The sequence below is a fragment of the Micropterus salmoides genome, unplaced genomic scaffold, assembly GCF_014851395.1.
Source record: "Micropterus salmoides isolate LMB-PRFRI ecotype aquatic unplaced genomic scaffold, ASM1485139v1 Ms_hic_scaffold_20, whole genome shotgun sequence".
Classification (NCBI taxonomy): Eukaryota; Metazoa; Chordata; class Actinopteri; order Centrarchiformes; family Centrarchidae; genus Micropterus; species Micropterus salmoides.
Genome location: NW_024041151.1, coordinates 13,706,091 through 13,731,534, shown reverse-complemented (window position 1 = coordinate 13,731,534; position 25,444 = coordinate 13,706,091). Strand labels below are relative to the sequence as shown.

At 40.1% G+C, this 25,444-nt stretch overlaps 1 protein-coding gene across 1 annotated transcript; it reads left to right on the top strand.

Moving 5' to 3' along the window:
- Positions 1-23,422: 23,422 nt before the first annotated feature.
- Positions 23,423-25,360, top strand: LOC119914801 (transmembrane protein 250). The gene is made up of 2 exons (XM_038734323.1): positions 23,423-23,631; positions 23,902-25,360. The coding sequence occupies exon 2, from the start codon at positions 24,121-24,123 to the stop codon at positions 24,538-24,540; it is 420 nt and encodes a 139-aa protein (XP_038590251.1). The 5' UTR covers positions 23,423-23,631; positions 23,902-24,120; the 3' UTR covers positions 24,541-25,360.
- Positions 25,361-25,444: the final 84 nt, after the last annotated feature.

Sequence of the window (25,444 nt, the reverse complement as noted above, 5' to 3'; positions counted from 1 at the left end):
TTGCTGTTTTTAAATATCAAAGTAAAATATACAAAACAAATCAAAGCACATTTCTAATCTTCATTTAGGTTTCACGCAGGGTTTGTCGAAGTCGAGATCAGCCTCTGTTTTCCGTTACTTAGAATATTAAAAATTATTGGAATCTGGCCTTTTCAAATCAGTCCAATATGTAGATTGCCTACCTACATAAGTGCATGGTAAAATCTCCAAACAAAAAACTGCTTGGATTATTCTAATGTCAATGAAAGGCTCCCCTGCCTATTTAATGCCTCTGCCTACTTTGCATTCCTGTGATCTTGATGCTGACACACATTCACCCTCGACCCTCCACAGTACGCACAAGCATGACACAAACATAAGGCTTTACTAATAATCACTTCTTCTATCTTCTTAACCCCCAGCCACATAGACGTGCCCACACACACACCTACACTAACACACACAGACACACACACACACGTACAAACATATACCTCCCGTCCTCCAACAAACACAAAAACCTTTTACGTAATGAAATTACATTGAGTCATATGTTACACCGTCCACTAGAGTTATGGGTACATTTTACATAAAATTCACATCGGGCCCATTGTCAAGGATGCATGTGTGCATACAGATTTACATTTTAGAGAGTATTAAAGAAATGAGCGGGGTGCAGTAAAATAGGAAGGGGGGAAAAATGAAAAAGCGGCCCAATTTCCTGTTCTATCATCTCAAATCCTGGCATTCATAAATAACATAAACACACACACACTTTTTCTCTCAATCATTATACACACACCTGCACCGAAAATAAAATCAAAGACACTTCTCTGCATAAGATAACTTTTTTTTACATGAAGTACATAAACATATTTGTATTTCTGAACCAAACTATTTATGTACAGATTTATTTCTAAAGATAAAGAAAACATTTTAATTTTGATGTCACCAACTGGAATTATTAAACAATCCAAACTTTCCTTCCTGTCTCTTTCCACCCATCCAGAGCTCTGATCACCAGGGGGTACAGAGCCACCGCCTCCGGGCCAGCCTAGGCCATCCTTAATCCAACATGGCTCGCTGGATTCCAACAACCAAATCTCATATTTCTAAACACTAGATTATGCTTTTCTTTTATTACTGCTGGAGCTGGAGGAGAGCTGTGGGGTTAGGGGGTAAGGCCGAACTGACAGGATTACCAGAAAATCCTGGGGACTTAAATATGAAGGGAGGAATAGTAATAAAAAAAATACATATATGTGTTCATTAAGATGATGACTGAATGAAAACCCTGAATAAAAGAAGGGCTAAAAATACTGATAAAAGGTAAAAGTAGGTCTGGCACCGAATAATAATCCCAAGATAAGCCCAAAAGCAGTTCAACGATGACACAGAAGACGGTTGCGCAAACACACTTGATTACACACAGTGAGCAGAAACCTCTCACATAAGGTCCCCAACAAAGAAATGTGCATGCGGCTGAACCAAAGAGAAAGAAATGAGATACATAGACAGTCCACAAAAACAGGTGCTACAATGCTACAGATAACCTTGTCACGATGCAGTCCTCTGGTACTCCTTTATGTGTCCTTTACGAGTATAATAATACTATCATGTCTTTGTGTCACAGCATGCTAAGAACAGCAAAGAGGAGAAGCTGAGAGAGAGTGAGAGGGAGAAAGACATTGCTGTAGACTGTAAGATGCAGGGGAAGGGGGTAAAAATGACCTTGCTGGATATAACAACAGCAACCCTTAATGTGTTGCATTACAAGATATGTGATAAAACACTTTTATGGGGAGGGCTGTAAATGCTGCGGTCTCATCCCGCACTGTGCCCACTCAGCGGCCCATTTTGTTGAGGACTGGGGAGGGGTTGGTGTCCAGCATCCAGATCCGGTGATCCTGAATTAGGGGGCGGGGGCAGCACGGACTAATTGTCTTTGTGCTCACCTTGTTCCAGGTTTGTTCTTGGTAAATTCATTTGTTTCCTCTCTCCAGTCATGCAGCCATTTATGTCTCATTTGTACCTTTCTTGCTGTTGGAAGGCAGCTGAGCATCATCATTTTAATGAGTATTTGTTTTCTCTTGAGGCATTTTGTCATAATGAGGGCTTCATTGTAGTGTGCAGACAGATGACACAAATATGGGTTTCTGAAGTTGGCTTGAAGAGGTATTTTTCATGTTTTTCTTTTATGTTCTGTGTGTGTGGGTATATAGAAGAGCATAGAGAATACAGAGTTAATCTCAGCATTGCCCCCTGATGGATGTGTTACAGAATAACACCAAGATAAATTTAGGTACAGTATGTGTTAAATACCTGAAACAGGGCAGGAAATACTTATTTTTATTAATAATTAATCTGCTCATCATTTCCTTGATTAAAATATTAATAGTTTGCTGTATAAAATATCAGAAAATAATGAAAAACACAATTACATTAAGCCAAAGGTGATGTTAAAAGCACATGTTTTAACATCACTCAAAAGATTTTCAATTTACTGTCACATAAGACAAAGAAAACCAGGAAATCTTCACAACTGAGTAGTGGAAACTAGATAATATCTAGCTTTTCTTTGCTTGAAGAATGACTTGAATGATTATTCTAAAACCTATATAATGGTAGATCAATTGTCTTTCAATTGACTGCTCAATAAATCAACAACAAAATAGACACTGTTTTTGCTTTTAATGCACCCATTGGAATTGAGTATAAAAATTCATAGGTTGTTAATCTAATATGGTGGTTTATGCATCCAAATGTGAAATGTGAAATTTCCACTATAGTAGTTTTATATCAGGTGTTAGCAGAGAATTGGAGTTGCACAAAGGCTAACTGAGATTAGTGCTAAACTAGTCTCACCTCTGTTCTTCTTTCACTCACTTACTCATGATTTTCTTTATCCAAATTAGATTTCTTCTAGTATGCATGGCATCCATGAGTCTTGTACACCAGTTCAGCTACAAGTTCCATCTTCTCTTATCTTACCATGTGAACTAGCCGATTTGTCATTTTCATTATGTTTTCAATCTCTGAAAATAGTATTTCCATGGTGCTCTCTCTGTGCCTCTGTCCCCATCTCTGTCTGTGTCTCAATCAATCTTTCTCTTCCTGTCACTCTTTTCTTATCCAGCGTTCACCTTCTTTCCCGTTTGTGGACCCTGACACTCCTTCCGGCCATCATATCCAGACAGTGTAGATGTTAGGCCAGGACTTATCGATCAGACTATAAATTACCCATGCATCACCTCTCCTCTCCTCATTGCGTGTCTCACAAGCCGTCTGAGACCTTATAGAGAGAAGAAGAGAGGGGTGGGATGGGGAGTGGAGCGGGGAGGGAGAGAGAGTCTCCAGCAAATTGTTAATTAAATACAAATCAATCCTCTGCCATTTATCAGGCCATGCGTCCACCTCACCTTTAAGATGGGAGTTGAGAAAGGTGGGGGGAGAGAGGGACGGGGAAAATCAATAAGGCGGACTGAGGGGAGGGATAAGTGTTTAATCCACCAATCAAACTATATCATCGCCATTATAGAGAGACAACTGGACATTATGGGGTGAACAGGGTGGGTTCACGTTTCAGCATCTTTAATCCTACTAAGGTATGTTGCATTCAGAAAGTACTGTCCAGGCCCACTGGATTGTGGCATGTACAAATCAAATACAAATGACATTTTAGCTTCAAATCATTATTCAGTATTTGAAAGACTGCTTGGTAATTGCAGAGATAAACTAAAATCCCTATGACGTGAGAAAGCCACACAGTTTAATCAACAAACATGCGTACTGTGGAATCATGAGTAGTGTTGGGCAGTAACACATTATTGGTTGATATGTTTCTATGTTCAGTTAAGTGATGCATGTTGTGTTAAACCTGCAATAACTGATTTTTCTGGTCACTTAAAGGCAGCAGAAAAAAGTTGTGAATACAACACAGGCATATCATAGCCTTTTAAGTTGATTTGGTGAAGTTGTTAGCGAACAGTAGCTTGTTCACACATCCAACATTTAGATATTATAATATTATCATTCATTTGGAGTCGTGTTTCCTGCCACCTGTTGGTTTTAAGTCCAGAATTAACTCTCTTTTAGCTCTATGTTTAGTCGATACCAACTCCTGAGGAAAATAGCTGTCTCTTTAGCTGCTAAAAGCTTTACTATGGCTAAAATACGTTTGCACATTGCTTAACTTCCGTGCTGGCAGAACTTTCTGCTATTCCAAACTGGGGATCTACAGTTCGCCATCTACTGTAGGTACACTGACAATGGATAAGTACCTCATAAAGCCCCACTTCAAAAATCCCGACCTATCCCTTTAACCTGTCCCCAACCATTTGTTTTCTGTTATGCTTAACGTCAACTCAGCCTTACCCTAACCCCAACCATTTATCTCTACAGCACTATAAGCTTAACCTAATCTAAGCTCTTACTCGAAAGGGAAGCAGACTTTGACACAACATGCTTGCGAAATGTGCTTGGGTCAGGGCCCAGATGATTGTGGAGGCAGCCCTTTACCAAAAGAAGAGAAATGCTACGGCCAGTAACTCCAAAGTTGTTTTAAATATATGTCATGTCAGAGCAAGTTTAGAAAAAGTTCTGGGCTTAATGGAATTAATAAAGCCCTAATACTACTACTTGCAAGTTAGTAGTGGCTGATGTTAGAATCGATGTTAAGAATAGATTATTTCAGTTCCAAAAGAATTCACCACTGTGATTAGACAAAAACATTCTACTAACATTGCATTTGTATCTATGTCACGCTAATATGCAGATTGGTAAACAACAGAGCGCTTGCATTTGTACGCCTGTGTAATTCCTACAAACATTCATATGTATATATGCATATGCTGTATGTTTAATTGTGTGTGTGATAGTCTACATGTACACGGGTGTGTTGGCTGTGCCATTTTATTGTTATTATAAACAGTTGTCCGTGTGCGTGAGTATTGTACTCAGTGAATTATTTCAGTACCTCACTGACCAGAGAGACTTACCCAAAGTCCATAAATCGGTGTAGACTGAGAATAACAAGAGATCTGACCCCCAACTGTAAATCTGGAGGACAGTGCTAAAGTGAGCAGAGGCAGAAAAACAATCCTGATAGGAGTTTTAGCACGTTTACATTGACTGATTGACTTACACAGTAGGTCATTCTGTGGTTAGAAAACAGCCAAATGATGTCAAGTTGGATTTGATGAAGTAGCAGAGATGTTTTTTTATGACCTTAACTCTGTTGTGACCTTTGCCTGTTCCAACACGAAAATGCACAATGTAATGTCAGCTGGCTTGATTAAATCCGTAAACAATATGCTATTATTTTACTACATGTACAGTGCAAAAAAACAGCTAAATGTATTTAAGATTTATCATAAAAAATTGGAAAAACGTCGTGAGTCCAAGCTCTTATTGTCTTCGACCTGTATTGCTTCTCTGTTGTTTTTGCAATCTGCCATTCAAATAAGGCAAAGAATGTGGTTTTCTTGTGTTAATTAATAAGACTAAGACTGTGCAGCTGTGCTTAGGTAAAGCATTGCTTTGAACTAAATGCTAATGTCATCATGCTAACATTACTTACAATGACAGAGCTAACATGCTGACATTGTTTACCATGTTCACCATCTTATAGTTTAGCGTGTTAGTACCGTGCTTATCTACTAAGGTGATACTGAAAAACTGAAGAAACATAAGTAGTTATTAAGTTATTAACTGCTCTAAATGCACATCTAACAAATGCTCACAAACAATACAATAGGTACTCTCAAGACGCCAGTGCACCTTCAGTGACCACATTCAATTTTATCTTACCATGGGTGGCTTATGGAGGAGACGCTAGTGCAGGTGGAGTACTTGGAGCTGAAAATGGAGATGATTTCATTCTAATCCAGTTAATATGCCAGCTCAAACTTCTACCACAGGAGCTTTGGACTGCCAGGAGGGTGATGTTTTCAGGCCTGGAATGCTGACAAGGACCAGCTCCAGAATGGGCAACAGAATCAGAGCCAAGTGAGCGGACAATGAAACCGGGCTAAGTTAATACAACCGCTAGCTGCACGGCTAACTGAGTTTACAGCAGCTACAGTTTGCAGCAGTTAGTAGTTACTTTAAAGCTAAAAGCTATAAATGCTAAAAATAACCGGAAGAAGACCAGCTTCTGCTTCTGCTGAGATCATATGATGTCCCGTCAACTGTGGAGATGCTCTTGGGGAGGTCCGCTATTTTGTTTATATATGTAGATACTTAGGTATAGGAAAATTACAGCAAATTAACACATACTGATGGCTTCTATCTGACAACAGTAGCCTATGGTGCAGGGCCATAGCTCACATCATGACCATTCAAGGGGTCTTTCAATTTACAGATGATAAGACATCCCCAGCATCTACAAGCCTGTGCATGCCTGATTGACACAGAGCCATTTTATAACCACGGTCAAACCATGGGCAACTCTCACTTCTCCTTCCTTAAAACCCTGGGAGCTTAACAATCATCCAACATCTGTCTGGAGCCCAGAGAAAGGCAAAGGCCCAGATGTTAGATAGATTGGTCTTATGGGAGTAGGCTTCTTGGCCCCTTCACTGGGCAGCCCAGTTAGTGAACTAGGATTACAGTTACGACATATCCTGGAGCCAAACATAGCTGGACTCTATCCTCAGATTTAGAGATTGTAACTTTACGGGGGAAAAATGCTGTTTTTCACTTCTTTGATAAAGAAAAGGCAGATGGACTGTTTGAAAGTTCACACAATCAATCATAGTACAAAGGCATTTTGGTTTTAGCACCATTTTCACTCATTTACTGATAATCTAGTCAATGATATGTCCAGTTAAGATAGCGCTAGAACAATGTCCACATAAAAGACATATTAACAAGAGTTCCAGATGCAGAACAGTCAGGCTAACAAATAATGAGCCTGATTTATGATGTCTGCATAGAACAATATTTATCACTTGTACTCAAAACATCGCTATTGGCTCGTTGCCTCATTGCTGCTGATCCCAATAATTCTAAAATCCACTTTAATGTAATGCTTTTAATGTGGAGTTTATGGATATGTTTCTTTTTCTTTCTTTGTTCCTTTTACTAATATGTCTTCCTGAGAGTGTTCCAGGCAGCTGGATTGTCCTCTATTAGTGTTGCTTCTGTTTCGCAGGCATAATCCTCTACACTGGAGCTTCGCCTCACTCCTAATCTGAGGCACAATCTCTCCTGCAGATGGTTCTCTCCTTAAGCACCGCAAAAGAAGTGAGCTCATCCCCATCTCTCCTATTATCCCCCTGGTATCTCTCAACTCTTTTACCCCTTTCGCCGGACATTGCTCCCTCATTTCTCATACTGAACACTTGATTTTTTCCCGGAATAAAGCAAAGAGCGCTTTCAAATATTTCATCCAATGTTGTGAATGTGTCAGCCTTAATAGGACTACAAAGGAAAAATTCAGGTTTATTACAACATGGGTCTTATTTGGCCAATATGTCTATTGATTATGACTATTTGTTTGTTGTGTATGACTATTTTACTGGTCAAAACATTCACTGGGTTCTGGGAATGTGGCAAGAAACAAGTGGTCAGATGATCAGAGAGGTTGTAAAAAAAGAGAGAAAATCCTAACCACTTTGTTTGATGGTGAAAAAGTAAGCATACCTGAAATGTCAGTAACAGTCTCTCATGGCACAGAAAAGCTGCTCACAATGAATGCATGTTGGTCTAACAATGCACAGCGTGGGTAATAATTTTAGTTTTAATACATAAAATTTAAAAATGTATTTTTAATGTATTTTTCGTGCCCCATAAGACTTACTGTTAGCAATTAACTTGGTGAATAAATGTTCATTATTAACGAAAGTAATTATGGCTAAAACTATAAAGATAAGACCCAGTCTGTATTAAACTGGAATTTCTATTTAATGTTTAAATATTACATTTATCATAATTTATTTATAGGGAGGAATATCAATCCTGATGGTATTTTCTGTATGTTTACATTAAGTTAAAGGTCTGTAAAGTCCTGTAGTTCTTCCTTCTAAACAATGAACAACAAGATATTAAATTTGATTTGCTGATGACTGTTCTGTAGGATGCACAATGTAACTAATATTCTTGAGATTAAAAACCTCTGTTTAGCAAAAATACTATAAATCATGTATGTTTTACATAATTTTGAAAAACCATGCTGATGGGCTTAAGAAATCTGAATGTACTTTTTCTACTTTTACAGGCAGGCATTGGTTCCATTTATGTTTGTACAGTATGAAAATTAATTAGCAGACTCTTAAAACATGCTTGAGTTGGTTTATCATAGTGTAATTTTGGAGTTATATTATTGTGGTGAGATAATGCAGAGTCTGCTAATTTATTTACATACTGTATAGAAAAGATTGGAAGAGGCTGGAAGGATGGGGAAAAAATCTAAAATTGCGTAGTAACTTTTTAGTCTAATATTTAAATGGGCTTTTTCACTCTTAGCTATCTACTTAATTCACAAATGTGTCATATTTTAATGCCATGTGAAGTATCTCCTCGGAACTGTATTTTAAAAAGGGTAGGCTACATTTGAAAAATCTGTACAGCATAGCCAAACTTCCACATCATCCCATTCAATTACAGGATCAGCCCTCCCTGGAGGACTTTTTCTTCCACTCCTCCCCCAACAGCTACACCAATAGTCCACAACTGATAGGTAGTTTTCTCTAAATGATGTGCCAGGAAGGGCAAGGCAAAGAAAGGGATACACTCTTGTACAGGGATACAAGAGTGGTGATGAGCAATAATCCAAGGCAAGTTTCTATGGCAACAAGAAAATAAGAGCAAGGTATACAATGTGAGCAGAAAGCCCGGAGGCCGGAGCAGTGATCAGGTGCTGTCAGGATACTGGGGAGCAGGAAGTAAAGCTTTGGGTGTTGGAAATGGATTGCAGGGCATGATTCACTGCAGAGAGAAAAGCCTGTAGAGAGACCAAAGAGGGTGGAAGGAGGAGGGGGGGCAGCGGAGATGAGAGTTGCGGCACCATTTTTCACAGCAGACAAAAACATTTGCTGGGATATCAATTTGGAGCTGCGAAGCAGTCTTCCCCTCCTGCCCCATCATCCATCATCTTTTTGCACTAACCACCACTTGGGCAACCCCCCCCCCCCTCGCCTTCACCACCCACACACATGCACACTTACACACCCTCACCCTCTGTTTTCCTCCCACACACATGGTCATACATACAGGAACATATGAGCACTTTCTGCAACCTCATGCAATTACACAAAGCATACATGCACAAACACACACTGGATGGAATACAATTTCTATCTCAAAGAGAATATAAAAGTGTGACCAATAGATGCTGTGTGTGGGAAGAAAATGCAAAGCAGAGCTGAAATGCAGCACTGAGCGTGGCTGGGGTTGAGAAGGCGGGGCTGAGTAGTTGCCACAGTGGCCGTCTCCCCTAGTCTTCTCCCATTAGCGCCAGTAGGGGAGACCCCACCCTCCGGCTGCCCCCTTATTGGCACCTTTGCTTGCACCCCATCACTCATCTCCCAGCCATCATCCATCACCCATCGCGATCAATAGGAGGCCACGCATTCATCAGCCCCTGGGTGCTGATGGGAAAGAGGAGGGCCGGCTGGGGGAGAGATGGAGAGAAGGATCACATGGTACAGAGAGGGAGCAGAAAAAGTGGCGAGAATATTTAAAAGTGAGAGAAACTGAGTACTAAAGGAGAAATGGAGGAGGAGTCATGTAGGAGAAAATATGAGAATGAGAGCTAAACTGAGAAGCAAAGAGACATACGTGAGCTGATAAAGCAGCAAGATGACAGCATAATTTTAACTTGTTTATGGCTTTTGGTGTCACCAAGAGGGAAATGAATATGTTTTTGGGCAGGACACATGAAAATATATAGAGGTACATTCAAATGTAATACGAAAAATTATAGGACTCTTGGGACAAGACGAACGCCATTACTGTAGCAATGAGCAAAGAAGCCTTGTCTAATTTGCCACAATCACATTCGTAGGTGACAGTGTTGAAGCCATCATAATGATGAGTGGTGATCCTGTGCATCGCCTCAGTATGTGAAGAGTGGCATAAAAAAAAGAAAGAGCCTTAAGGTCAAAGAGAGAAATATAACTGAAGGGAGGTTTAATGTGCACGATTATAGACACACGCATACGAACGTGAACACGCACACATATATAGGGAACATAAATGTGCAATGTCCCTGTCAGTCATTCAGTGGTTGTCAGTTTCCGGCAAGGCTCTGCACTTTGTGCTGACAGCCCATAAGTTGTGCCGACACACACACTCACACACACACGCTGGCTCAGGCCTTTCCACTCCTGACTGAAGGTGGACCGGAATAGATCGCACTTTAAGATGATGGATGAACCCTCTGCCCAGAAAGGTTAGGGACGGGGCGATAAGTTACTGAGCACCACGTTCAGTGCGAGTCGTGGAGTTGGCTAACAAATATACAGTAATTGTGATTACTTGACAGCTGGGACATGAACCTCTGTGACCACACCATGACGTACTTTGGTGGAAAATATATGGAAAAAGGTGCATTGCATTACTCAAATGCCCGTGTGTGTTCATTTATCATAAATTGTATATGTTCATCTACAAAATCAAATGCAGATACACACATACACACACACAGTAGAGGAAAAGTATCAAGCCAGACCACAGAAAGACATCGAAACCAGACCAGAGACTCTTTGGTGGAAACTGGACCCCTTCAAGGCCAGGTGAGAGAGTGTGTTTATTCCAACCACTACCCACTCTGCCCTATTTAGGCATCAACAAGGGAGTGGGGGGGGGGCAGAGAGAGCTATGGGTTAGGTGACATGTCCAGAAGCCACACCACCACCACCATACAGTCCCCAGGTCCCCTCTGTATGTATGTGTCAGATGTCGCTCTCAGGTTTCGAACCCCGGGTCTCCATCTACCGGATGCTCTCATTGGATTATTCAGGAGAGGCTAAACGCTCTTTGTAGCAAGCTGACTGGGACAAAACCCCACCTGGACAGGATAAACCGCCACAAGCTCTGAAGCAAGTCTGCTCTTGTAGCATGAAAATCTTGTTACATGCTTGGAATTGAGGAGGAACAAATTATAATGGTAGGAAATGCTGATTCTGAACAAATACAGCTTTTACATCCAACATAAAAATACAAAAGTAGCAATTCGTTCGAGTGCATTTGCATATCTCAACATGAGTCAACATAGTGAAACAATAACATGCATGACAAAATCACATGGCACATCAAGTGAAGGCGGGTTTCTTTCAAAGTTATTAAGAAATGAACACCTTATACAATTATAAGCGAGATTAGGAAAGAATAAACGTCACATATATTAAGATATAGCACATGCACTAAAAGCTATAGCCAAAACTATAAAAAAAACTCCCTTATAATATAACTGCAGGAAAGGACATGAAGTGAATGGTCAAGGGCCATTTTGGTATTTTTAAACACGGCTCCAAGTTTAACAAATTTGGAGTCGAAAATGATTAGTGCAAAAAGTTTTGAAATACGTGCAGTAGATGGCTTCAGCTGGCAGTCGGGAACCAGCTGCAGTGACTGCAGCGTATTCCTTTGGGGCAATTTTGTCAAAATTATGTCAGGCTCAGATTGTTAAACCAGGGGTCTGACAACATGTGTAATGTGTAACACCCGTTAACACCCCTTGCCAGAAGTCTCGCTAAATAACAATTCTTGCTCTGAAATCTCGGCAGAGGCGAGTTGTTGCAGGAAAACACCGGTGGGAATGTGAATCAGACTTGGAGAGAGGAGTTTGCGGTGCACATAGAGGAACTGCTAGCAAGACTTTATTTCCTAACGTTACTCCAACACAACAAACTCATCTCTCCAACTCTGACTCCCATTTCCAGCATTTCCATCTTCCTGTAACAACTCCTCTCTAACAAGATTTCAGAGCTAGAATTGAGCGAGACTTCTGGCTAAAAACAAGGGGGGCGTTACCACCTCAAAGGAATCCCTTCCATGATGTTGTGTCATAAAAACACTTTTTGTGGAAGAAATTTTGACAGGCCCAATTATCCCAAAGGAATACACTGCAGCCACTGCAGCCACTGCAGCCGGTTTATGGCTGCCAACTGAAGCAATTTAAGCAAAACTTTTTTGTACGTACTTGTCATTTCGACCCCAAAGTATATCAAAATAGGGCCCAGGTTTCAAAAAACCAAAATCCGGGGTGCAGTTAGCTCACTCTGTAGAGCGGTCGCTCTGTACAAGGCTTACTGCAGTGGCCTGTGTTTGAGTTCAGCCTGCCTGTTGTCCCCCGTTGTTATCCACTGTCCTGTCTCTCAAATTAAGGCAAAAAAGCCCCCAAAAGTTCGAAATTACCCTTTAAGCACGTAACCACAATGTTTGATGTTACCTGCTTCTTCCTCTTTCTCCTGGTGATGTAACCTCTAACACCTTACAGGCTGCTCTTTTCTAAATGTTTCATTGTGAGCCCATCCATTGTCCTTAGTTCACACACATACACACACACAGACAAACATAACATGCGCGCACATGTAAAGGCAGATACTTGTGTGCATGCGTGCGTGTGCGTCTCTCCGTGTGTGCCCCGTGTAAAAGGAGACCAGCTGCAGATAATAGACGTCTGTGTTTAATATTGGAGGAGTTTGAGGTAACCGCAAACCTGCAAACCTGGGGTCACTGTGTGTGAAGCTGGACACCTGATCTGCAGCACTACTGAACACAGCTATTGTAAAAAAAAATAAAAAAACGGTAGACGGGATGACTGATATCCTTAACCTGATTTTTGTTTCATTTGCCCCAATCACATTTTAGGGTTTAGGAGATGTAACCATTTTGCTATCCACAGCTATGATACTGCTTTTCTTCTTCATGTGAAATATTTGAATATGAAAAAGCAAAAAATGAGAAACATTCAAAGGAGAAAAACGCTAGTGAATACTGTTTCTTTCTTCCAATAAGAGGCAGGTTGTTAAGAGAGCTTCAGGAATCCCATAAACACTAATTGACACTGGTAATGTCCCGTCAGCTAGCGAAAAAATATGAGGTACAAGGGTGATAATTCAGACACTTAAAGCCCTCTGCTGACGTCTGGAGCAACAGAGAGGGGAGATGTAGGAGGTAGGTGTGGACAGCTAAGCAGAAAGATAACTTTTGCTGCCAGGTGGAGGGATAGTGGAGAAAAAAAGCTACTAGAATGAATGAGGTGTAGAATGAATGACGTTGGAGAACTGAAAGATTTAATAAAATTAATGTGAAAAGTGAAAGACTGGTTAAAACGAAAGGCAAACACTTGTAACGCAAGAAATAGGGAAAGTACAGACAGCCGAAGTGACTAAGCAATCAAGCATTACCGGGGTCCATATTCTAAGGTAAATGTGCAGCTACTACAGGACAAGGTTTGAAACCTTTGTGATCTTAGCTGCTGTAATCAATGTTTTCATATTAACACGGATCTGATGTGAAACATAGTGACCCAATCACACAGGCAACTCTACAGTTCGCCTCAGCTCTATGCAGCTTTGTAGCTTCTTTCAGGTCATTGTTGTGGTTGTACAGCACACACCTAGGGAAAAGCTCTGATAAACTCACCGTACGCTACTAGCCAGGCACAGAATGGCAGGCAGATAAAGTTAGTGACTAGCTGGTGAACATAATGGAGCATTTAGCTGCTAAAGAGCCAGATATTTCCCCCAGGAGTTGGTGACCAGACCAGAGCCAGAAGCAGCAGCAGTGAATATTGGACTTGCATTAATCAGGCTGACACAAACACAACCCCAAATGAATGCTAATGTTGCCCAGTATCCGCTGGATGCGTAAATGGGCAACTGTTTGTTTCCTATATTAACTTTAGAAGATGACAGTTGCGTTTACAGCATGTTGCTCCACTCCCAAGAAAAAACAGTTAATGCAGATTTAACAAAGTACAAAAAACTATGCATTTGTTATTATACAGTACAATATCAATAATATTCATCTATGCTCTTTTCAAAAGTTTTCCCTTTAAATTTGCTGTTTAAAACATGTGAAATTGTTTTTAGTTAAATGTTGCTCAACACTATTAAACTAACAAAGATATTACATAATTAATTAAAACTGCACCTTCCTTAATTAGACATATGGACCTGAGTAAGGTTATGTTTCATGTCTGGATCTTTAGTAATTTGCGTCATTAGAAATTCTGGTTTGAAACAAAAAAGTTTTTTAGAACTTTTTAGAGCTGTTTTCCCCTTTTAATCCTTTCATTGCTTTGTTGGTGGCAATGATGCAATGAGGTTAAGTCACCTGCTCTCCTGACCCTTGACCTTTTGACCCCTGACATCATGTTGCTGGGAGCAGCGTGTGGAGGTATTTCTTTCTGGTGGCTCAGGCGGATCTGGATTTGGCAGGTTAAAGGAAGAGTGGTATCCGAGCTGGGGTACTTTTGTACTTGCTGTATCATTAATAGGGCACCGATAAAGATACGCAGATCTCCTGGCACTTTGCTACAGATTAGGAGACAGGCTTCGAAAACCGATGCGTTTATCTTGTGTTTTCTATCTAGGCTACGTTTTGGTTCAAATCACATGTGGGTCTGGCTTTTTTAAAATTGATGGCCGTACTGTAAGTGATACAACAGTGAAAAGACATTGAGTGACAATAGTGACATATGTTGTTAAAAAAGTGATGTGAAATACTTTTAAAAAAGAAAAGTCACAGACAAAAATATCCGATTTCTTATTTTTTTAAATTCAGTAAAGAGTCTGGTTTGAAAAAATCCAATATGAGCACACAGCTCAGATGTCAGACCTCATATTTTACCACTGTAAAGTAATTTGCAGCATAAATCTTCTTGCATTAAAAATGCTCTCTTGAGCTGGTCAAGAGGGTTGATGGGGCAGTGCAGTCCCAGCGTAAATCAGCATAAGTGATCGAATAGATTTTTCTGTGTTAATGTAACGTAGCCTTGGCATGCACAATAACTCAGACCCAGGGAGGGAGAGCGAGCGTGTCCAGCATCCAGCCCTCTATTTGCCAACGCAATGTGGTTGGGTCATCAAATCGACAATGTGATTGACCCATCAATTGACCCCTGCTGACCTCTCTGGCCAATCAGGCTAATGGCGGCTAGTGGTTTGAGCTTTACCTCACTAGTATCCTTTCACTTGCACTCTTTATTTGTGTGTCCACACATACACACACATGCAAACGAACATAGGCTGACATCCAGTCCTATCTCACACCCTAGGTTTCTAACCCATCTCAATTTTAACTGCCTGTATTGGCACCCCCTTCACTGAGGGACCCTCGTTAGCGTTGACCTTTCTCTCTCTGCACACTAAAATCAACAGGCCCTTGATCAGTTCACTTGCCTAATACAACAACATGATAGGACTGCTAGTCAGGTCGGTAATGGAGCAGTAGATAAGACACATGCCTATGGTGTAAGAGAGAGGTTCAATTCCCCACTGTGACACATCCGCAAATGATGCTCCAGAGGCGTGCAAACTCCGACATAGCAAGTCGCTTTGAATAAAAGCATCAGCTAAATGTAAATGTAGTCTGTTTGGGAATCAGTCTTCTGTAAACTGAACAAAATGCTATATTTGGGACCCCTTGTTCATATAATTCATAAAAAATGCTGAATCACCATATTCCATCAAAACTTGCCCCATGTGGATCAATATGTTTCTGCATATTGAATCAATTTTATAGTAAAATGCTGTGTGTGTGTGTGTGTGTGTGTAGATGGGAAGTGGGTGCTGTATTGATCAGAACCGGTATGTGGCAACTGTATCATGTTTCCACTTATTTGATGTAATGATAGTGTATGGATCCTTAATTGACAAGAGGGTTTACATCAGGGGTGTAAAGGTGGACAAGCCAAACTTAAGTGGGATTTTAAAAAGGTTCAGAAACCAAACCCCCTTGGTAAAGAGCACCTGTACAAAGATTTTCAGTGCCCATTGTCACCTCTTAAACATGCCCGAATCACAGTCACATGATACAGTAGCTGATATTAGCCTAACAGATAAGCAAATGTTTCCGAAATTGCTCCTTTTCTGGACAGCTGGATTGTGTCAAGATGTAGCTGGTGTATGGGATTTTACAATGAAAACATTTGATAAAGTTAACAATAAAGTTATCTCATGAGGTAATGTGTAGATTAGTTCAATAGCATTTTAAGCAGCAGTAATCAAAAGCAAAAAAGGCTTATATTAACACATTAACACGTATTAACACATAACACATCATTTTTGACTTCTTGGTGGTGGATATCTGCTAGAGCTCTACTAAAAAAGGTCTACGTGTCTATGGCCACACATTGTGTGCCATGTTCTTAACATTAACACATCTTACTTATAAAGAATTGCACTGGCTTCAACCAAGAATAGTGGACAACAAGACAAAAGTAATGATAGAGTTGATTTGAATTTGCTCAAATCAAACTGCCATGTGCTTGCAACACACTCTGGTCTATCATGATTTATGGTAATCTAGAAACCTTTACCCAATACCTGTTTTTCACAGTGCCGTGAGAGAAACATTTGCCCTGCCAGTTCTTCAGTAACCTCGTGTCAGCCGTCTTTCTCTGCAACAATCCGTTCTCTTTCTCTATCTCCCTCTCTCTCTCTCCAATATCAATTGAAATAAATTGCACATCTTTTCCAAACAGAGCAATTTCTCCGCCATCTGTTCGCCAACGTAAATCAGGGCTTGTTGATGTAAACCTCCTCCTTCTCCTTCCAGTGAGGACTGAATCAGGCTTAATCCCCCAGTCTCCCCTGCCCTCTAAATCATCCCCGCATATTAATAGCTCTATGCAGATAGAAACGAGTCTATATGCAAAATATGAAAAAACACAAAACTCAGGCCTTGGTCTTATTGGGGCTCATGATGAGCAAGAAGAAAAAGAGATAGATAGATAGATAGATAGATAGATAGATAGATAGATAGATAGATAGATAGATAGATAGATAGATAGATAGATAGATTCATTCGAGCATGCTTTTTTGTGCCAGTGCAATTAAGAAACCAAGCAAATGCCACATTCTGACTCCAACTATCCTTCTCGTCTCCAACCATACTGTACCTTTGACAGCAGCCTCACCACTCCCACAGTCCACCCCAAACACCAGCTCCTCCATTTCTAGGTCCAAGTTTCACATCCCTCTCATCCACCCCATACAGATGTTTCCACATCAGTCGATAATCCAGCCTAGCCCCATTATGCCAAGGATTAACACTAGCCAGGCCCAATTCAGCCACATGTGGCTGGGGACAGAAGATGGACAAGAAAGATAGATGAGACAGACCAAAAAGGAAACATCTGCATCAATGATGCCTATGAACTGTCCTCTGTTTTGTCTGGTTTTATCCAAACATTTACAATTTATAGGCAAGATTTGCAGGCCAAAAAATGTTGGCTAATACTGCAGGGACCAATATCACTTCTGACACGTGGAAACTTAACATTTTGGCCAAGCTGTTCAAAGGTGCTGAGGTTTGTGCAAGACAACCAGCAAACCTTTCATATACAGTAGTTCAAAGTAACATCTGGCCAGATGAACACTAGGGATCTATGGTGCAACAGGAGCAGGTTTTAATGCCAACAGATGGCTTGGCAGGATTATGAAACACACACAGATGCGTGCATGTAACAGACACACATGCACAAGAGATGATGAAGCCATAAGAGAAAACACTGAAGGAGATTGAAAGTGTTTGAATGGGCTTGGAGCTATTTCCTTAATAATTCAACTTTATAGAGCAAAGAAACTTGGAAGCAACTGCCTGACCCGACTGCCGGCATCATGTTTTATTTTAATTAGTTTAATTGGGTACTTAATTTGCTCTCAGAGGCTTGGCATCCTCTGCACACCTAACTGTCCTGGAAGTGGATCAGTGTTAGGCACTTTTCTCATCTTTTAATCTTGTTTATTTTAGGTTTTTCTTTTTTTTTTTTTTTTCATAAATAATTTGATTCCTCAACAGAAAAACATGCTCAGGCCGAGGGGACAGAGGGACAGCCACATGCAGTACATTCCTTAGAGACAAATAAAAGCGAGGAGAAACTCTTATTACTAAAATGGAACTAACAAGTGCATGAAACCAGGGACATATTTTCATATATGTGGCCAAAGTTTCTTGTGACAGGCCTAATGGATATTTCTATAGGAGATCCATTGAGCTGCTTCATAACGTAGCACAGCTTAAACATGGCTTTGATTAAACTTTCACTAATTAAAGTCTCCCCCATCTTATTAGCCACGACTAATTGATTTAATTTGTCTTAGCTTCACTATTGGCTGTGACCTCTACTTAGTTAATGAATTAATTGATTTAGCCCAAGTGTATTTGGAGGAGTCAAAGAGGATTTTGACATGTTGCCCCTTTAATCTTGCTCACTCTAGACACTCTTTGGGTCATGATGGCAATGTATTGGCAAAGGTTTGAGGGGGTGGAGGGCGGATGGCTGTGGATTGCAATTGCCACTCCACAAGGCTACACGTACAAAGGCCTTCTGCAGTTCGTCAAGGAATAAAGAAGGAGCCTCGGCAATGACATTATTTAATTCCATTCTTCAACTACTTGGAAAGAAACTTAAACCTACACAGAGTCTGCTTTCCCTGACCAACCTCCACCTTTGGGAAGATGAGGCAGTACTCTAAAGGTCTTCATGTTTGGAAGAGAAAAATATGGTTTAATAATATTGCCATAATGCATGATTAGAACCAGGAAACATCCTTTACAGGGGCACTTTGATGCCTAAATCACAAGCATCCACTTTATTGACATCGTTTTTCTTGATAATGGTAGGAGACAGAGGAGCTTCCTCAGCTTGGATGCTGTTATTAACCAGCTGTGTGTGTGTGGGAGGGGGGAGGCAACATCTAAACTTGGCACTATTTAGTGGTATTTGTGCTGTAATGGTGCTGTATGTGTGCATTTATCACATATACATCACACAGCAATAATGTAGGCACTGGATTTTGTTCAAATACGTCTATATAAGAGGGATAGCTTGATGCCATATGCCCTTGAATGTGCTGTTCCTCTTAAGCGTTCCATTGGAAAGCGCTGTCCAACATGCAGTGAAACCTGAGCCAACAGCTCCCTCCAGTGGCAGAAAATCAAAAACATTTCTGTTTCTCATGAATACTGAAAATAAAAAGAAATGTTAGAAACAATGCAAACAAATGTGAAAAGGGGAAAATATTGGGTCTCTGATAATATTATTATACTATATGACTGATATTCAAACTACAATAACACCATAGGATTTCTTTCACTGTGGGCCTGTTTTCCTGTGAGCAGATTATGTCAGAGCGCCCCATTGTGAAACATCAATTTGGAACTTGGCATCACAGCTAAATTCAAACTTTACTTTGTTCTGTTTGATCAGTGAGCCTTGTAAATAGGTCAACTTGTGTAATTGCGACTCATTTAAAAAACAGCTGATTGGCGATGGCAGGTTTAAGAAGTGCCCTTGTCAAGAGTATACTTGAATTTGTGCGCTTACATCAAAGTGTAACCAAATTAACTGCAACATTTCCTTTGACATTTCTCTTGAACTAGAAATTTTCTTTTTACAAGTTTCTGTTTTTTTCAGATTGGTCCTCAGCTGATGAAATAAATCCATATTTGCATAAATTTAATGCCCATGTTTGCATATCAGCATGAATGTGAACTCACATGGAGATCATTCTGATGCCTTGTCCTCTACATTTGATCTACCTGTGTCCTCTCCTGCTATGCCAACATTATTCATCCGTGAGAAAGGGATCTAGTTCTTCACTACCTGACAAGCAAGCAAGGATAACTGTCAAGTCATTTCTTTTCTAAATGGCTACCATTAATCTTCTTACCAGAAAATAGTGCAACCCATTATAAGAACACCTCGCGATGGAGTTACAGGGGAAGATTCGGAGAAAAGTTTCTTCCCAAATGGAATCACCTCATCTAGGGGGGAACATTGCAACAACCTGCACAGAAGGATCTGGTCCCAAAGGGATCAAAAATCCAATTCAGAGCAAAGTTAGAAAACAGATTATTGCTCAAAGGAAGGGTGTTAACCAAGTTACTGCCAAACATGTGCGATAACTAAGTGATTTACAGTACAGGGAACTGATTTGTGTGGCTACAGGTGAACTATTTGGCGTATACAGTGATAAGGTTAGTCCACACGAATAAGCTTTGATGGTACAACTCATAAATAGATTTTCAGCGTGTACATTAAACAGAATGATATATGGATGAGGCCTCAAGTCAGTAAGCAGCCATAATTATATGTTTGGGTTTCCGTGACAAATTTCCCGATGTGACTTGTGTCTATTAATATTCAAAATGAAGAGACGTCTCTATTTTCTGAGGCAAGAGTTGTGAAAGTCAAATAGTATGAATCATAAGTTTGATCACTTATTCATTCTGTTAAGCATTACGTGCCTTTGTCCCTCTCTGGGCATGCTCTTGGAATGATTGGCTTAGACCCCTAGACTGAAGAGATATCTAGGCTTGAGTGAAAACAGGTGCTACATGTGAGACTACTAGATAATGTGAGTTCTGGTTATGTCAGCGCATGGACAAAGCATGCTCAGCTCATGCTATACACATGGCTTTTTACAATTGTGTGAAAGTTGTTATCTTTTGATTGACAAATATCAAGTTTGCACAGAAGCAATAACATTACATGAGCAAATGGGAGAGCACTGACAGCAGCTGATTCCAATGATTTCTACAGATGTGCTTATGATGAACCTGAGCTTTAAAAACTCTTTATCAGGGAACCTTCATGGAGAATACTAAGCTGTTTAGGTAAAAGTATCATGCAACAATACTATCGACAACATGCTGAATATAGATGGCTGGTGGTAAGAGGATTTTAAGGCTGCAGTCAGTTGCCTCTGGCCAACACACACGTTTAGTACAGCTTTGATGTCGACTAAGGTAGCAGATGACACTTTGCTTTCATGGGAACAGATGAGATTTGATGAACTGATTGTTTGTGAACCAGGATTCAATATAAAAGTATCTCCTGTACACAAATGGGATTCATTCCAGCCCAGTATGGCACTACAGTAGCGGACAGTGAGTGCTCTCTTGTGAACAAAGAAAATACTCTCCATTTTAATAAACACAAATATTTTCATTTGTGTGGCCAAAACTGTCTTCAGACTTTGACTGCCACTCAAAATTATTATGCTATGGATTTCATTACTAAACTCAATCATAATGTGAAAGCACACCGATTAATATATTCAGCCTCAGTGACAGCTTTATGTATGTTTGATTAAATATTATAAGGTTTGTTTTTCTAATTTTGCATAATACACCTTTAAACTTCTCAATAAAGTGATCCAACACACTATTAACAACTGTAATAAACTTATTTTTTTTAATAAAACGCTGTATTTATTGTGATTTATCATCACCTGCTACCATCTGGCTTGCTGACAGATAGCTGGGATGTAATCATTCGGCCAACCCATAAATCTGCACAGTGAAGGTTACTTGATATACAGAGTGAGAGGCTGGAACACGTTTCAAAGGACGTGCGTGTGAGCGCACTGTACAACCTTGTGTGAGGTTTACAGACACATAAAATGCACACATGACCTTTGCCACATCTTTTTTCTTTGATCGAACTGCTGCAGGTACAGTATAGTCATAAGACTTTACTTCCTCTGTAACAAGTATGAAAAGTAATGGAAAAGGTAATCAGCCCTCTGCAGTTGGGTAGCTAGATAGGTGATAGCAATAATACTGATTACAAGATAATGTGATAAACATGTCCACCGACTTGGAATTAATCAGAAAGTGTTGAAAATTAATTTAACGCTACATGATCAATGTGATGTTTCAGTGTATGAATCTTGCGTATTTGTTGTCAAATTTCTCCAAGACTGCAAAAGTGGTGGGAAGTACATTTACTCAAGTACTGTACTTAAGTACAGTTTTGAGGTACTTTATTTTTTTCCCATTTTATGATACTTTACTCCACTACATTTCAGAGGGAAATATTTTACTTTTTACTTCACTACATATATTTGACTGCTGCAGTTACTAGTTACCTTTCAGATTAAGATTTTACATAAAAAAACATATGAGAAGCTTATCCAATTCAATGCACTGTTAAAGATTAAAAATGTGGTTCTCTACCTTTTTCTTTTTCTTTTGATTTTCTTTTGAGCTTCTTGTCTCTTGTTTCAGGTGTCTTTGAGTTATTCCACCAAAAATGGTTTTCCCCTGTAAACTTCTCAAATGGTTTAGTTTAAATTATTATTTTAGTCCAAAGAGGTCAAATGATCTAAACTTTTTCAAAAAATCAAAGACTAGAGAAAAGCGCAAAGAAAATCTGAAAACAGATTTGTCTGTCAGACTTTTTTCTTCATCCGTTATCCATGAATCCAAAACCACTGGACTAAACCAGATAACTGTGCATAAAGTGGTTAAAACAAGCTAAACCTAGAATAGTTACAACAGTAAAACGCTGCTTACGCATCAGTATTAAAAATCTAATAATGTCAGAACAAAGCATCAGTCTCACTGGACATTTTACAGCACAACAAATACTTTTACTTCTGATATTTTAAGTACATTTTATGACTACTACTTCTGGATTATAAATGCATGGTATATTTTTACATTGTTGTATTGTTACATTTACTAATATAAAAGCTCTGAATAGCCAATTTCTCCCACCACTGCACTCCACAAATCTTGTGACATATTGGAGGGACATAATGATTCATTGCTTTATTTTTTTAAGCCATCAGTGCTGTAGATAATTATTCTATAGACCAGGTGGTTGTGAAAGTGACCTGACTTTCCCTTTGTTGTAGGGAAGTAGACTATGGAAAATTACTAATTTTCCCAATGCAGTTTAGGACCTAGACGCAAACTCAGATCATCTGACTTTTATTTCCCAATGCACTGTGGCAAACCTACACACACAGAAACACACACACACACACACACACACACACACACTTTTTATGGTGAAATCCTGAAAAAGATGGTCAAGCACCCAAATTACAGTATAAGGATATTAAATTTTGAGTAAAAAATGGAAAATGCTGTGATAGCTTGATTATTATGGCTAAAAATTTATTCACATTAATGAGTTATTTAATTGTAAAAAAGCATTACAGTAGACCTACATGTATAAAAATCAAACAAGCCTTGGTTATTCATAAGAACGTATTTGTTCATATGTTGTTGAGACTTTATTTTATTTATTTAATTTACTTATATTTAGTTAATTTATCTTTTGTAAGAATGTTTTCTATCGTTATATGATAACTTGGCAGCTCAGTCTATGTTGTCTGGTTTGTACTGTTTAACATGAGGTGTTTGCAATGGCCAAATATATAACAGTATATCCAAAGCGAGCGTCCTTTCTCGGGGAGCACTTCCCCTTTAACTCGACAGCTGTCGTCACAGCAGGATGACTCGTATATGTTGCGACAGGACGTAAACGCACCGGCTCGTCGTCGCTGCCTCATCTTCGCTGGCATTTAACAGTGCATCGTGAGGGGGAATAAAAACAAAATAAATCCCGTGTGTTTATGTCACAGCCAACTGTTTATAATGTGATACAATGATCCTGTCGTCTGAGAATCAAACACCAGCTTCTTTGGTGAGGAGGCGGAAGACGTCGTAGTGTTCCATGTAAGGTTAATACCATTGGTTCTGCACGATCATTTTAGACCAGAACATGGATGAAAGGTCCTTTGTGGCAGGGTATACCGCGTGCTAGCTGTGATTTAGTTATTAAAACATAAAAGGTAGCTTCATGCTCAGTCCGTGGTTTGAATCTGTCTCTTAAAATGTATCTATACTTGTGTTTTCAAAATGTATGAACAGGCCTGCATTTTTGGAACAGTGTATGCATGTGCATTTTCAAAAATAACATGCAGCAACAATGTGATTTCTTAACAGAACCTTGCTGCATTCGAAGGAGAAAACCTTGCTGCGGTGCTGAGTTCACAGCAGACCGACACGACCAGCAGCTACATCTCACTCCTGGGGCTCCTGTAAGAGCCACCTTTTGCACCACAACCAAATGAAGCTACCTACCTCCCCAGAAGCAGCGCTCACAGAGGACTCCACCTGTAACTGGGACTCCTGTGCACTACGCTGGGCTCCAGTAGCCCATCCATGCCTGTGATCCCCATCCCACGGCGGGTGCGCAGCTTCCATGGGCCCCACACCACCTGCATGCACTCGGCCTGTGGGTCGACGCACACTTCCAAGCTAGTGCGCACCAAGTACAATAACTTTGACCTCTACCTGCGCTCTCGCTGCATGTACAGCTTCCTCCGTTTCCTCCTCTATTTTGGCTGCAGTCTGCTCACCTCTCTGCTCTGGGTGGCGCTCTCTGTACTCTTCTTCCTGCAGTACGTCAGCGTGCGCGTACTCCTGCGGCTGCAGTACAAGCTATCTGTCATTCTGCTTTTGTTAGGGCACAGGCGCCTGGATTTTGGGGTGCTTAATGACCTGATCATCTACAGCATGCAGATCACCATGTTTCTGGTGGGGGGGCTTGGCTGGTGCTTCATGGTGTTCGTGGACATGTAGCTGCAATGTGAGCGACGTAGGAAACGTGGTGTATGATGTGGATGCTTCACACTGTAACTTCAGCATTATGTGGTGTTACGGGACAACGTACCACTTTAGCATGTCCTGTCAGACTGCTCTGTATCACTCTGAGCTCAAGTAAAAAAGACCCATGTGACATCGACTTAAAATCTAATTGGTTTAGTTTCAGAAAAGATAGAATCCAGTTAGAATCTGTGTAACATCTATATGTACAGTCCTTTTACAATTGTCGGTCCTAAATAACTGAGAGAAAACCACCTGGTTGCTTAACATAAAAAAGGATGCATGAAGTCGGTCTGAACATGAGTCAGAACTGAGTCATCATGTAGGACTGTTAAGGGACCAATAAGGTCAAAATCTCTATTTTTCATGCCATTTGTAAATCGTTTTAACACATTTTAAAGGGGCATTCTGTCTGGAAAGCCATTTGTTTACAATAATGGAAAATGTGACTTAAGTGTTGCATGGAAAAGTGACTTAACATATGACTGGTGTGCATCATGGCGGGATCTGATGCAAGACAGTCATTTGTGCCAAAACACGAGTTGGGCTCTAAACTCAGAAGTGTACCGTGATCCCCAGGTTGAGATGATTTCGATAATGTTGTACTCAAAAAAGACACTTGTAAACTTGTAACACAGAAATGAAGCTGGATCTTACGGTGGATAAAGTGACCAAAAAACAAGTGAAGTCGTCAACAGTGTATGTGCGTAATGTGCTTTTGTGGAAAGGCTGGGGCAGAATAGGAGAACATCAACTTTTTTTGTAAAGTTATTAAATAAATTTTTTGTTGATGAAATGTTTTGGGGTTTGTTTTGCTTTAAAACGCATTAATGTGCTAACTGTGTTGACTTACACCCATGATGGCATGCCTCGAGCTGTG